Source organism: Gambusia affinis, linkage group LG03 (assembly GCF_019740435.1).
Source record: "Gambusia affinis linkage group LG03, SWU_Gaff_1.0, whole genome shotgun sequence".
NCBI lineage: Eukaryota > Metazoa > Chordata > Actinopteri > Cyprinodontiformes > Poeciliidae > Gambusia > Gambusia affinis.
The window spans coordinates 4082684-4098301 of record NC_057870.1 but is presented as its reverse complement, the minus strand read 5'-3'; the positions used below and the strand labels follow the sequence as shown (position 1 = coordinate 4098301).

General features: G+C 39.2%; 2 protein-coding genes across 2 annotated transcripts in view; both read right to left on the bottom strand.

Annotated features, from left to right (window-relative positions):
* Positions 1-5158, bottom strand: part of gcn1 (GCN1 activator of EIF2AK4) — a 38257-nt gene extending 33099 nt beyond the window's left edge. The window contains exons 1-7 of the mRNA XM_044111671.1: positions 5068-5158; positions 3268-3370; positions 3102-3165; positions 2858-2989; positions 1538-1646; positions 1174-1272; positions 47-181 (exon numbers count right to left, since the gene is read on the bottom strand). Of these exons, the coding sequence (XP_043967606.1) occupies positions 47-181; positions 1174-1272; positions 1538-1646; positions 2858-2989; positions 3102-3165; positions 3268-3370; positions 5068-5148 (723 nt within the window). The 5' untranslated portion in view covers positions 5149-5158. The remainder of the gene's footprint in view (positions 1-46; positions 182-1173; positions 1273-1537; positions 1647-2857; positions 2990-3101; positions 3166-3267; positions 3371-5067) is intronic.
* Positions 5159-6433: 1275 nt separating this feature from the next.
* On the bottom strand, positions 6434-14573 carry vamp5 (vesicle-associated membrane protein 5). The gene is made up of 3 exons (XM_044110746.1): positions 13999-14573; positions 11222-11365; positions 6434-7677 (listed from the first exon to the last, which is right to left on the bottom strand). The coding sequence occupies exons 1-3, from the start codon at positions 13999-14001 to the stop codon at positions 7534-7536; spliced, it is 291 nt and encodes a 96-aa protein (XP_043966681.1). The 5' UTR covers positions 14002-14573; the 3' UTR covers positions 6434-7533.
* Between the last annotated feature and the right edge of the window lie 1045 nt (positions 14574-15618).

Sequence of the window (15618 nt, the reverse complement as noted above, 5' to 3'; positions counted from 1 at the left end):
ACTAGAATCACGCCAGAAGCTACAGGTCACTGCTAAACAATCGTACCTTGTGTTTCTCTATTGTAGCTTTGTCCTTCTGAGTGGCGCAGAAGTCCAGGCAGACGCCCAGCAGGGGCAGCACTGTGGGGCTCTGCTCCAGGGTCAGCAGGGTTCTGATGTAGTGCTCAACCAGTCCAGGTTTCTGGTGGAGACAAAACAATGAGTCCAACATTCCTCTGGTTGGTACGCTGGTTGTAGGATCACAGACGGAGATCAGTGACCACAACTTATTATTTCTTACACAACAGCTGCTGTTGTAAGTCTTTCAGCCACTGGTAAATTCCACCAGTGGGTTCTAAAATAATCAGGCATGCTGCAGACAGCCACATCTTAAGAGGGAATCCCTTTCACTGCAACTATAATTACAGAAACGCACTGAGTTTACTACTGATGTCAACACAACGCTTGTCTTGTATTGCCTCAATACAAAAACATAAGAGCGACTGGGCAACTTTTCCTCATATAATTTTTTTGTCACTTTTTGTGTAGGAGTTATAAAAGCATTACTTCATTCTCCTAATATCACGTCTTTATTCTGGTAATATTTTGCCTTTATTGTCTTTATTCTCGTATTACTACGACTGTATTAAAAATTCAAAATCTTAGCCTGGACTTAATATTCTGTTGTAAAGTTGACACGAACTCATAGAAGCTGTAAAACACGCTTCTCAAACAAGATGGCCGCCCTGGTTGTGCTGACGTCACTCTGAACTATGAAAACCTCAGAAGTGCGTTGATGAAAACGTATCCAAACTTTCCAAAAATAAACCTTCAAAATCAAAAATTGGAATAATTGAAATAGAAAGAATAAATGGCTTTTTGTTTCACAGCTTATTTACTGTAAATATAAATGTGAATACAAAACATAATAGCCTAAAATCATCATGCTAGAAAATGCAGGACTTCTAGCACAATGAGAGCTTTGCTCACTAACTGTTTCGAACTGAAAAACATTATTTTATGCCTCATGTTGTGTTTATGTTAATGTTTATTTAAAGACATAACTTTAATTATTACTTTTTTAAATACCAAAAATGTCTCACAGATCTCTCACGTTGTGACCTTTGCCTTGCCCACGTATGTTTAACAACTTCAGCTAAACGGAAATGTATGAAGAAAAGAAAGCTCACTCACTTCTCCCCAGAGGTGGTAAAGACTCTTGAGGCTGGATTTCTTTGCTGTGGTTTTGGCTCCACCGACCACCTCAGCCACCAGCAGACTCTGAACCTCCACCTTTAGCAAATGACAGCAGGTTTTCTGGTCAGGTACAACATCATTTAGCACAGTGTTTCCCAACCCTGGTCCTCCAGACTCACTGCCCCTGATGACTGATGAACAGGCATTTGTTGAACTGCAGTCAGTTGAATCAGGCACATTAAAGCAGGAAAACCAATAAAACATGTAGGACAGTGTGTATTGAGGACCAGGGTTAGGAGACACTGATTTAGCTCATTCACTTAGTTTCGTTTAGACACGCTCACAAAAAAAGACCTCTGACCATTTTCTTCCAGATGGGTCCTTCTCTTTTCTCGGGAGCTGAAAACACTTTAGGGATCAACAGGCAGGTCCAGGACAGGCCGATGAAGGCAGCAGAGCCGCTGCTTTTACTGCAAACACAACCAGGCCCAGAATGAGAACGACTGGCAGCAACGGCAAGAAATTCAATACAGGCATGTGTTCGTTGTTCAGTTTTACTTTATCTCAACATAGCAAAAAAAAAAAAACAACAAAAAAAACTTGCACGTGGAGGTAGCATGAGGATGTGGGGCGAAATCTCCTTCAATGGAAAAACGAGGCAGGTCGCAACAGAAGTGAGCCGGTGGCGAAAACATTCATTTTCTCTTCCCCATTACAACAGGAAGCTAGCAGAAAAGCTAGCTAGCAAGTGCACATTAGCAGCTAGTTAACGACTCAACTCGAATCGCTTAACGGAGTGAAAACGTCTGCACAGGACTTTTGTCTGACAGAAAACGACATATAAGGGATTAAATAGCCCTGCCACGACAAAATTTTATGTGTGTGATTAATGTATTTAAGGCCAAATTACATTTTTTTTAAATGATTTTAAGACGTTTTACACTGGCGGGATTAGAGGGGAGTGACATGGACTCAAAAGTGTTATCACAACATTTTGTGCTATTTATTGGGATAAATATGACAAATAAGAAAGTATTCATAACTTCTTTTCCACCTTTTCTAGGTAAATGTGTGGCTACTGATGCAGTCATAGCTCCAAAAACACAAATACTGCTCTTAAAAAGACACATATACCCATTTTGAAAAGGAATTATTCAGGAGGATACATAAAAAAGTTTTTTAAATCACTAATCTGAATGCAGTAACTATGTGAGGTCAAATTATGGATTATAATAATAGTAGGAATAAAAAATGTTAAGGTTAACACTCATCCCTACTGGAGGAGGAAATTTAATCAATATGATGACTATAAAAATAATGATTTAAATAGGCTTCATCAGGACACCAGTGACAAAGAAGCAGGATTTGTTTAATCACTATACTTCGCACAGTAACTACATTTTAGATTGTTTGACTACTAATACTGATCTAACTGGACAAACTGGAGAAAATAAGGAATGAAAAGTTGATTAAATAAATTTATCGTTGTCAGGATATATCAAGATTCTCATCATAGTAAGATTTTTTTTTTCATGGGTGCGACCTGCATTACTTACCTGTATCTGCTGCTCAACTCAAAAATACATTTCTGCTACAAACGTGGCAGAATTTAAGGGGAAACAAACAGGCCCTGCAACAGTAAGAGATGCGCTATAAAGAAGAACGAGTTTGAGGCTCCAACCTGGGCTCCCCATTTTTGCTGATGACTCCGCAGTTGAGGAGGCCCTGGAGGAGCCCGGCCACCAGGACGTCAGGCTGACTCTCGGCCAGCAGGCCGATGACGGACAGCAGCTCTCTGCGCGACGCAGCATCTCTGAACAACACAGGAGGAAATAAGACCCAAAGACTAAAGAGTAAACAGCATCACAAAAAGAATAAAAATAAGAATAATAAAAGTCAGGTTTTGGGTGACAACACAAGCCTACCGATATCTGTGTGGTGTGAGGCAGAAGAGCTTGCACAGTCCTTTGACAGCAGGCTCTGGTAACTCTACAACAGAACGGATAAACACAGGGTTTTCTATCCTGACGGAGGCTCATTCTGAACCAGCTTGAAACAAAACGGACGACGAAACAACACAAACGTCCTCACCTTTACCCTGCAGGCACTGTTTCAGATCGCCGTATATCTGCTTGCGCTCCTTGATGCTGGCTGTAGTCACTTTTACAGCAAACTTCTTAAGGGTATCCGAAACCTGGAGAGAGAATCACGTTAAGAATTAAGACTGATGCCAACAACTGAGAGATCAAAAAGTCTTCCGCTTATCTTAAAGCTGCAGTATGCAATGTTTATAATAAACTTTTTTTTACATGTCACCATGTCATGACAGTACAATATGAGACAGGTAAGCTGTGAAAAGATCAAACTCCTCCACATTCTCTCAATGCTGCTATTGCCATCTCAAGAAATGCACCAGTCAAAAACAACAAATCAGAGCCAGGAGGAGGGTCTTAGCGCTGTCAGTCATCCTTGTGAACACACTACTAAATGGGTTAATGACAGAGAAACAACACTGCTACAGGAAAGCCGTTTGTCTGCTGCCATTGTTGGCCATGATAGATATTTTAACAGAGATTATTTGTTTTCACACATTGTGTGTATCATACCACACTGTCAATTGTATATTGAAAGTTTTAAGAAAATGTGTAAAAAAACAAACAAAACCAAAACAAATTTTTTTATAAAAATTACATACTGCAGCTTAAAGCAGGGTACATAACACACATTTTACAGTTTGCAATGTATCCTTGGCAATAATTCATTACAGTGATAATGTACCTACGAATGTAGTTCAGTGTGATTTGGCTCAACCTCCACTGAAGCATTTCCATGAAGAAAAAACTTATTTTTTTTCAGGCTGATATTGAGGTCTGGTTTTCTTATGTCAATTCTGAGTTTAATCAATTCATTTGGCAACTTATGAAAGAAGAAAAATGCACAGCAAGTTTATTGATAAGGGATATTAGCTCTTAATGCAAAAAGAGTGAATGGATTACACAATAAACCCAATTGGGACATCAAATATTCAACCGTTAACTGATAAAAGTGAATTTAAGTGCATGATGTGGCTTAATGTTTACATAAAACATGTCTAGATGCCACTTTATAGAATATGCTTTGTCCTGTTGTTCCAATATTCCAATATCTCTGACCGATTGTATATTTAAACCTTGGGAATCAAATCAAATCAATAAAATCAGGAATAAAGTCACAATGATTAAAATAATAATTTTTGTCATTTCTAAGTGCTTATATTTTGACTAATCAACAGTCAGAATTCAGAATTCGAGAAATTTTTTAATCAAAGCACAAGCAATGTAGCAACATTTTTGCAATCTTAAACATTTAGCTCGCTCAGAAACAAAATTCTTCTTCTGAGTTCAATATTTCTAGATGTTTCCTTCAGGACAAAAGTCAGAGGTTTGATACCAAACTACCATGTTGCCTCTGTTTGTGTCTCACTTAGCCAAAAGCATTTGCTGAACTTCTTAAAATGCCCGTTGGTAGTTCTGATAGGGGGGCGTCACTGATTGTAGGAATTCCTTTCTTTACTGTCCACTTTTAGGAGTTTTATCCGTTGAGGATGAAAAGAGCGAGTTTTAGCTCCAATAAGGTAGTTTAGAAAAGCAGGTTTGTTAGCGGGCCACAGCTGTGTTCAGACAGCAGTCATGCTGGCAGCAGCAGTCACATTACTGAAGCTACACGTAGCGCTCAGCTAACAGCCTGCTAGTTAGCAGCTGCTAACTTCTTCCAACGATACGTCATAAATGGCTGAACGGGCCGAAGCGTTCAGTCAAAACCAACTCGGTTTGTTAAAATCTTGCTTTCCCTTGAACTTAGTGAGCGGCCACAAAGCTTTTGGGCTGTATTTAAATATTCAACCACACAAACCTGCGTGTCCGCTGCCATAACGCCGGTCTTGTTGCAGGAAGGACTTGTTGATATCGCTTCCGGGTCAAAACTGCCAACCATTCCCTTTTTCCGCTAAGAGACTTTTTTCTTTCTTTCTTTGGTGGGGAGGTCATGCTACAGTTGGACCCCTTCTCTGCTTCCCCACCAAAAGTTTTTGCTGTGACAGAAATATGATTTTACAAATGTTGAAGTTTCAGTTTTAGTCTGTGTTGATAATCCACAGTGAGTCAGTTCTGATCCGATCCATATTAGTTAACTGCACAAGGATTGCCAACTCTCCCTGGTCTGGAATGAATGAGATGCAAACTTTCCTTCTGTTTCTCAGCCTAGCACTCTGCCCACACAAATCACACAATAAATAAGAAAGTGTCTGCACTCAAACAAAAAAATTTTTTTCTACATTGTTGTTTATGATTGTGTAACCTGATCACTGCTGATGCCTTGAGTTAGTAGCACTGCATCAGTGATTTGGCTGGCTGGGTGGGATGCTCAGTCTGGACGATAAATCTCTAGAAACTGGCAAGGAACAGAACAAACACTGTGGCTTGGACTTGATAATTGATAAAGGTCAAACTTCCTTCCACTATTCCGATAACCCTTTCTAATTAGGACCTCTGACATTTTGTCACAGCTCTCAAAATCCACATCAGTAGCATCCCAGAAAAGCATTTGACCCCAAAAGCATTTCTGTCTCTCAAAAGTTAGTATGGTTGAATGAAATATCTATTTTCATTGTATGATGATGGGACAGGCTGGTCTTTCATCATCAGAACAGCTGAAGCTGGTAAATAGTGCGCCTGAAATGAATTAACACGGGTTGCGGAGTGAGTTCTATCAACAATCATCAGATTTGTTTAAAAGTATGGTCTTCTCGTGCTGGTGCTGGTTACCTCCAAGGAAAAGTTGCATCATAATTAAAGCACATCTGAAGAAATTGTCGCAAAGAACATTTAAGTTAAAAGAACGTCTTTCCAGGTCAAGGATGGGACTCTCTTTACCGTCCTTTGACCTTCTTCTCTGGTCAAAGGACGGTAAAGAGAGTCCCGTCTCTTCTTGAGGCAAATGCCACCAATGCTGCACTTGCTCAACAATGAGTTTGTCACGCAGTTTAGGGAGAAGACTTTTGTGGCTGTAGTGAAGCTACTTTTAAGACAAAACACAAAGAGCAGCACATCTAGAGCAGATGTACGGACTGGACAGCAGAAGACTGGTGAAAACCTTGTTATACTTAAGAATGCACCTATTAATGTTTTTATAGTGCTACTATTAAGTGAATCATGTGGAATGCTAGAGTAAGTAGCACTGAACTGGCATGATAGCAAATGTGAGTTACTGCCAGAAAAAATTTAGGAAACAGAACTTTAATAGATTAAACTTGGAAAACATGGCTACCCCTGTCAACCATGACATTGTTTCAACAAAAAACAAACAAAAAAAAAAAACTACATCCATTGTTTGCTGTTAACTCCATGACAAATGAAGGCTATAAATTGCATGTATGAATAAAAACATATCTTATCTTCACACGCACAACATTATAAAAATATTTCATCTCCAAGACAGTCATTTAAACTCTGCAGCACCGTCTCTCTGGCACAACTTGTAATTTTCTACTTGATTGAAATCTCTTACCCCCAGATTTTAACTTTTTATTGCATTTTGATGCATTTTATTACATTTTGATGTAAAACATTGCATAAACAGGCTAACATTGCGTACAAAGATTAATATAATGTTTGCATGACGCAAAAAAGTCATGGTCATGACTTTAAAACAGCCAATTATAGCTGTGCAAAAATTCCATGCATCGGCCCCTTGCAGTAAATATATTAACCACCAGGGGCTGCTGTTTACCCACGTTTTTAAGTCGATGTATTTTGCAACACGATTTCTTTCTTTGATGCAAATGAGGCGCAATTGTAAAAACTTTGCTATCATTTTTACGATTGAAAATATAACACAATTAAACCAAAGAAGAAATAAAATAAAATAACTAAATATTCACAAATTATGGCATATTCTTTTTTCTGGCTTCCTTCTTAAAATGATTTCAGCAACAGGTGGTGTAGGATGATGTCTGCAGATGAGTAGGTGGTGCAACCTTAACAGATCGTTAGGAAAGTGAGATTTTGGGGAGAAGACATCAAAAGGTTTTAATCCAAATGGAAACTGCCTTTTCCTTTATTTATAGGTCAAGAAGAGTTTTATTTGAAATGGAAATATAAAAGAGCAATAAGTTGTACCATACCAATAGAACATGTGATAGAGGGAAGACTGGGAAAAATATTTCCATAAATATTTTTTTTAGCATAATAACATCACATCTCGCAGCAGAGTCTCACACATAAAGCTTGTCGTCTCCAGGATCTTTGCTGTCCAGGTTCAACTGTCCTTCAGCTCATTTATTTTCCTCTTTCATCTGCCAGGAAGCTTTTGCTTTTTATTCTATCCTGCAATGGCAAAGATTATAAGTCCCAAGATTACAAGTCCTGCCACCACACCGATGCTGATGAAGATGATTTTCATCTTCTTGTTGGACGTTTTTTTCTGCTGCTTGACCTTGGCGGCTTTTTTTTCAAAAACTTTACCCTGGAGAAAAAAAAAAACAAAACAACAAACAGAAAAACACATGTTGAAATATGTTTCATTACTTGGCACTCATCAGTATCTGTTACAGGGATGCAAGCTATTTAATTAGATCATCTAAAGTTGATTCATCTTATTTATGAACTAACAAATAATTGATAAATGGACCTGCATTTTTTTAAAAATCAGAGTTTTCTGAGGCCCACTGTCTTTCCATAACATAAAGGGCAAAATTTATGATGAATAAAAAAAAACATTACATTTTAACATCGTTGTGTCAGCTGTATTAAGGACTGACTGAATAAACAGAAAATTATTTTCCCACATGACAAAAACTTAGGTTTCTGTTTTGTTATATTCAAATAGAACACATCTCTTAAGTTGCTGAATAAAAACATAAAAGGTGAAAAGAATAAGATATGTGAACAGATGTTCATACATCTGTTCGGTCTGTGGTTGACAGAATGTTTTTGTTTCATGAAGTGCTCCAACTCACCACAGCCCTCAAAATCCACTTTGCTTATTGGAATCATGTTTTTTTTTCCTTCATGCCACAAGTTTTCTCTGTTATCAATCCCTAGCTTTCTGTCATCGCATTCTAGTATTCGCAGCACATTCATAATTTTCAAATGAGAAGTTGATGATTCTTCATCTTGCAGCATGGTGATAACTTAATGAGCTTGTTGGGTGTTCATATTTCTAAACAGAAACACACAAAATGCATTTTTCATGCCCCACCAGACTCTGTCTGGACTGTTTCTCTTTCTTGTAGGGCCCCGCCATCCTTGTTTCTGTATCAACCGGTTCCACTTAAGGATCTCCAGCAGCACCCTCTGCCGTATGGCCGGCAAGCTACAAAATTATTTAGTAGAGTTGAAATCATTTTAATCTAATAAACCATTAATTCATCTATTAATTGTTTGCATCCCTAATCTGCTTCCAAGATCATAAATGAATGTGCTCGTCTTCATTTTCACTGCCTTCAGCCATTACGACGCACTGACTGAGATTAAAGCGTGGCTATTAGTCTGAATAAAATAAAAGAAGAAGAACTCTACGAGGAGAAACGTTTTTCAGGCAATTTGTGTTTTTAGTATCCAATAAACTTCTTTCTAACGCAGGCTCACACCACTGAGGTCGATAGGACGGACACGATGTTCCCACAATGCACTGCTGCTCTGTGTACACAGTTGAGCATTTTTCCAGCGGGATGAAATAGCAGATGTGAGCACCGTGGGGATTTATTTATATTCAAGAGGCCTGCTGTCACATCACGCGGGTCAGGAATGGACAAACAAGGACAGGAAAGTTCTCCAGCATGAAATCGGCCTCGACTGACACTGTGCAGAGACAGCTGCTGGATAACTGATCTCCTTTGAGGTCTATGCATCCAACATCAGGAACTCTAGCTTTGTCTTCCTTTATACTTTGTGCTGATTTTATTCTAGACTTGTCCATACACGTCTGAGAGAGCGGTTGAGAAAGCCTTGTTTGACCTATGCTTGAGAGAGGACAGATAATGGAGTACAGCGCTGTGAAAAACTGTTTGGCCCCACGGAGATTTATGGTCTCCATGGGGACAAAAGATCAGCTCCTATCAGAAACAGACAGAACGAATCTGAGACGCGTCTGAACAGATCGGACCGAACCACAGCAAGACAACAAACTGTAAAACCTAAAGTTTCTTAGGATCTGTTTCCACAGTCTGCTGGAAACCAAATGTCACACCGCCTTGCAAAAGTATTCATATCCCCGAAACTTCCTGTTGCATTACTTTGACATGTAGTTGGGGTTTTAAGTGAGGGACCAAAACAGAGAAGAGTAGAATTGAAAAGCAGAAGGAAAAAAAAAAGAATCACATTTTTCAAAATTTACAGATAAAAATCAGACAAGTTTAGCCTTGCTGAGTCTTTGTAGAACCGCCTTTCATTGAAGGTGATTGGGACATGCATCTGCCAAATACCTCGACCGACATGTACAGCTATTTAAAAAGCTTGCTACAAAAGGATTTAGTTTTACTTTGACTAGCCCAGTCCAACACGGGAACATGTTTTAATCTGAACCATCCCACTGTAGCTCTCACAGTGTATTTAGGGTCATTGTTCTGCTGGAGGGTGACTCTCCACCCCTGTCTAAAGTCCACTGCAGCCTATGAAAGGTGTCATTTCATTGTTGCCTCATATTTAACTCCACCTATCCACTCTGATAAGCTTTCCTCCCACTGCTGAAGAAAAAAAAAAACATTTCCACAACATGATCCTGAAACCTCCTGGTTTGATGGTGGTGCTGGTCTGTTGACTGAGGTTTAAGGTTGTTTGCAGTGTTTCCAAGTGCAAACAAAACTTCTTCAAGTTCTTTTTCAACAGCGACTTACTTCTTGAAACTCTTCCCTGAAGGGGCAGCGCCTCCCATGACTTCAGCCTCAGTCACCTGCCTACCCTTGTCTTATGTTTGTTCTTTTTGGGTTCCTTTGGACGGGTTGTACTGAAATATCAATTTCTCCCCTGGGGGACTAAGAAAAATATTCTTCTTCTTCTATGTATGCGGGCACGGACCGATGCATGGTAGGTTTAAAATGTCCCAAAGCAAATAATAATAATAGTAACAAAATTAGATGTAATAGATTTTATTTCTAATGCCCTTTATGTCTTGAGATCTCAAAGGTCTACATGTTATTATGTTGAAGCTCAATATTGTTCCAAAAGAAATCTACTATAACTTTGTAACTTTCATATATATATATATATATATATATATTGTTTATATCCATAAAAGTCCCAAAATATTAACTCATTTGATATTGGATTTTTGAATTTTAGATTAAATATGATGTATGCAAAACATGCTTACATTATGTTCCTCCCAGCCCCCCCCCAAAAAGAAAAAAAAAATCCAAGGCCCTGGGCTCCTGTCCCTGTAAGGCCTTTCTAAAGTCTGGTACAGGGTAGCAAAGTAAAGGGGTTGAATACCAATACAATCTTAACTTTCTTCCGCTTTCTTGAGGCTTGTGCTTGTAACACGACAAAATTTAAGAAAACTGAAAAGGGTGTGATCACTTTTGCAAGCCCCCAACAGCGTGAATCAGAATCGTACGTGTTTTGTAAGCTTAGATTTCTGCCTTCTGCTTTCTTCCTGCCGTTTTGGTGTTCTGGGAGCTCAAACCCAGAGTGTCCAGTAACACAGAAGCAGCGGGGCGATGTGGGAATGATGTGACCTGCCTGTCGACCCCCGGACGTAGGCTGGCCTCGTGGCACGTCCTGGAATCTCTGCGCTGTACCCAGGGAGACCAGCCTGCTTCATTCATCTTAGCAAACAATAGGAAATACCTTTCTAAACATAGCACCGTTTTTACACAGTCAGGATGTAAATTGTACATTTGTTTTCCAGCCCAGCTCCACCTACGACATATTTATAGCCACCGATATTGCACCTTAATTACTCCCATGAGCAATTTACTCCTGACAAAAAAGATCTTTCATAAGCGGCCCAAGCGACGGTGTGGCAGCCATGATGGGTTTTGCAGTTGGACGGCGCCTCCAGCAGCTACCTTCTCCAGCAGATCCTCGGCCTGCTGCTCCAGGTCGTTCAGTTTGCCGGATCGCTCGTCGGCTTTTTTCATGTTGTCCAGCATGATGTCCTTCACCTGCTCCACCTCGTCCTGCGTCTGCTGCAGGCGGCTCTTCCCGTCCTCCTGGAACGTAGAGACAGATGAGAACTTAATGTCATTTGGAACAGCTTTTAGGTCAGTGCCACAACGATAATGGATGTTTGTGGTACGATTGGGATCATAAACAAGCCATGACTCTCCTTAAGTTTTGGGGTAAACAAAGGATTTGGCGTTATGGCTGGCAGCCACTCAGATCTGCTGTGAAAGTCAACTTCAGCGTCACCAGAAAGGACTCACACCCTTTCCTTTTCTAACATTTTTCTGTGTTGCATACATTTCTAAAAACAGATTTGAACATTTGTGTTGTTCAAGATCTACACAAAGTATAATGTACTGAAAGGCAGAACACAAATATTTAGGAAGATGTGGAAATGTTTGCAGTACCTAAAGCTTTTCAGTCCATCAATATTCAAACCGTTAGTTGATAGTCAGAAATTGTTCACCACTGTCTGAGTTGCAGAGTAGGGTTATATATCAACTTGACGTTCCAGAAGTTTCTAAGTACTTTAAATACCTCTTGAAAACATTTTTTGTTAGAAATACTTTTCCCCAACTGATTAGGAAGCCTTAAAGAATTCAAACAAGAAGCTATTAGATGCAAAGCTACAATGAAGGCAGACTTCCAGGCTGATGATGAAAGCATCCGATCAACAGAGCGATCTAGAAAAAACAAGGCCAGGGCCAAAGCAGGAAATTTCAAGAAGAGGTTTCACCTCAGAGTTATTTGTTTCCTGCCTGCTTTCTCCTTCATATTTGCCCTCTGAGCCATGACAGGAAAGCACAATCTGACAAGGTGACAGGAAGAGGAAACCAGCAGTCAGAGAAGCCCACTGACACACTCGGCATCTCACTGTGGCTCTCGTTTTAATCAACAAACTCCACTTCCAGCCTCTCCTCTGGCTATTTAAACCAGACAAATCTGCTACTCATCAGATTCTGCTGCCAAGTGATGTTTATCTGCTACCGTCTCCTATCATGAGACCAGCAATAGCATGTGTTTAATGCTCAGTCGTTCTTAACACAGGAACTGCTGCCCAGACCTTCCTTCCCTCACTCCCTTCCTCATAACTGGCAGAACCAGTTTTAACTTTGTGTTTTAAGGATGGAGTCAAAGCCGTCACACAGGATGGGCAACAGGAACTAGAGATTTAGAGCTGCTAGAAAGGCTTTTATAATATCAGACTCATATAAAGTTTGTTCCCTAAGAAGTATCGCAGTCAGTTTTTCAATTCGTTTTGTGGTTTCACTGTAAAGCATTACATAAACGTACATAAAAAAGAAACTGAAATGCCTCCATGCTCATATGGCCCTGCTGACATCAAGGAAGGCTTAATGAGTTTACATTTTCATGCTTTTGATCAAATTTCATTACTTAGCGATCAGAAAGGGACATTGGTTTGGTAAGATGTATGCAATGTCACTGTACTTTCATGTAACTATTTCAGATGATAAAAGCAGAATATAGAATATAATGGTGGTGATTAGTCACAGAAACCAATCCGATACGAACAAAATTAAACAAAAAATATCCTGCTGAATATTAATGTAACCTGTGATTAATGTAACTTTGCTTTTAAATTAATTTAAGAAATTTTACAGGTTTAATTTTAGACACATATAAATAGCTAGCTAGCTTTTCCATAGCTAGATACCTAGCTAGGAAAGGCATACTAGGAGCTAATTAGATATAGCCACAACCGGCTGAGGTTATGTGGTACCAAGTTGCGTCGATCTGAAAAGTTCAGAGTAATTTGATTGATTTCTTCTCACATTCAAGTTCCAACTTTAAAAGTCAATGAAACAGCATCAGCACTTTTCCTGCCTCACTGTTGTCTGTTGGAGTTCTAATATATATATATATATATATATATATATATATATATATATATATATATATATATATATATATATATATATATATATATATATATATATATATATATATTAATAAGACCACAACGCCACTCTTTCAAGACGTTTCCGATGAAGCAAAAGTCCTTTGAAGGTTTAAAATTTTAGACTGCTGCTGCTCTAAAATCACTTCTTCTGTCAAATAACTTAGATAAAAATTCTTCTGACCAGGGATGTGCTGTAGTGGCTCCGGGGTTAAGCACAACGGCCTGGCGACCCGCATGTCTTCCCCCTTCTCTCATTACCCACTTTCCTGTCAATTAACTATCAAATAAAGGCCACTAGAGCCAATAAAACCTTTTTTTTTTTAAATAAAAATTCTTCTGACCATAAAAAGCCCCCATAGTGTGGAAACCATAGTCATAGAGCCCGTATAAAAATCGCATAACGGAGATGTTGTGCTACCAAATTGTTCCTCATGCCTCTTGTGATGTCATCAGCTGAAATCCACACACTGACACATGATGCAGCTTTCCACTGTAACAAATCAGGTTATAATTTAATTTGGAAATAAATAAAGAAATAGATTCAGCTGACTTCATGGGGTCTTGTTTCTTTCACCAGCCCACACTATTTAAAGAGCTTTGCCCACCGCATAGAAAGCGTTGGAAGAAACTCTACAAAGCATTTTATAAAAATAAACTTTCCTTCCAGTCTTATCTCCTTGGTAAATCCAAGCTGTTTTTCCTTTAGTCAAGCTACCTAAACTTAGCTGTGTGGTATTGGTATACTGAGCATTCACTTACCATGTCTGTCGGTTCGCAGTCTGTGTTGGTGTCAGAGCTGTCACTGCGTCCCGAGCATTTAAAGGTCGACTAATGTCAGATTTATAAAAACAGGAAACGCAGCATAATCATCCTGCGATTTGGAGCTAACGACGGAAATGAAAAAAGAAAAAATAGTAAGAGAAACGCCCAGAATCGTGGTTTACTCCGTTTTTTCTTCGTTCGCTTTCCGCAAAGTGTGACTTTCCTCCCCCGTCAAAACTTTCGCTTTTCTCAGCTGCTGCTAGAGACGCTGCTGTCTTATGAGGCGTTCACGGTATTCCCGGAAATTTGCCACTTAGGGGAATTTCCTTATCTACCTCGTTCTCCTCTGTCTCTCTTCTATATGAACTCAAGCGCTGAACTTAAATAGCCTTTCAGTAGCTGCCATCTCAAATTACAACAAAGCAAAGGTACACGCCCCGACACAATCAGTTCTGTAAAATAAATGTCGGTTTCGCTGCGTTTTGAAAAGCATTAAGAACACATTATTAGCGTAATAGATGAGATGCACGCATTAACAGAGTTCATCTCAAAGTAACACAACACAACACAACACAACACAACACAACACAACACAACACAACACAACACAACATAAATGTATCCTGCAACATGTATTCTAATGAGAAACCAATGATATATGACACTACAAGAAATTAAACTAAACTTAGGTGACAACATAAGAGCAAGACTACAATTAAAATACTTAAGTTAATACATCACAGAATACACTGTTGAGTGATAATAATAAAACTAAGTAATTATCCACATTACAACATTGGTTTTTAGAATATATTTTATAAAGATCTCCAACCAAGATCTCGTCTAGCAACAGGTTTTCGGTTCAGTGGTATTGAGCTGCTGAGCAATCAGTTAGCATGTGTACTAATTTTTGTACCGTTGACAAGTGTGTGTGTGTGTGTGTGTGGGGGGGGGGGGGTGGTGGGAGGGTGGGGGGGGGACAGAGTCATGTGGGAGAGCAAAGGTTAGGAAACCCTGACAGTAACAACTCAGCCAGTTCAAGAAATTTAACTTGAGCAATATAAACTGCTTTTTCTTTTATTATTTAAAGATCAGTGGATTTTTTAAAAGTGTTTTATGAAGATATCCCTGGAATCGTTTACTTTTTGGGGTTTTCCTTCAGATTGAAGAATCTCTCAAAGGCTATTCTTCAGCTTGTGATGTCATCATCCGTATATGGTAGAGTGGAAGGTTTTCACCACTGCCTAGGACAATAATGTGAGCTTTTCTACACACAATTCTGCCGGGCTTGCAGGATACAAAAAAAAAAAAAAAAATTGAATAATTATTTAAAAACAAATAACATTTAAAAGGGGCAGTATTATGTAAAATCGACTTTTTTGAGTTTTATATCATGTTGTAATGTTACTCCCTCATCAAAAACATTCCTGGAGTGTTGCCTTGATTCTTTCATATATGATTGAAAAAATCCTTGAATCTCCCATGGCAACCATTCAGCTGTTAAAACGCTTTGGGGAACCTAGCGCCGCCTTCGAGGACGAAGCTCCTCCTCCAAGCTGCAATTTCCAAGCCACTGAGATTCTGCCTCTCAGAGCTCCTCTACCCCATGACTCCCTC

Bases quoted from the DNA above. Each gene is read 5' to 3' on its own strand.
- vamp5 (XM_044110746.1), bottom strand. The intron at 7,678-11,221 runs GTAGCTGCTGGA...TTTTTTCTCCAG, and splicing joins CCGAGGATCTGCTGGAGAAG to GGTAAAGTTTTTGAAAAAAA.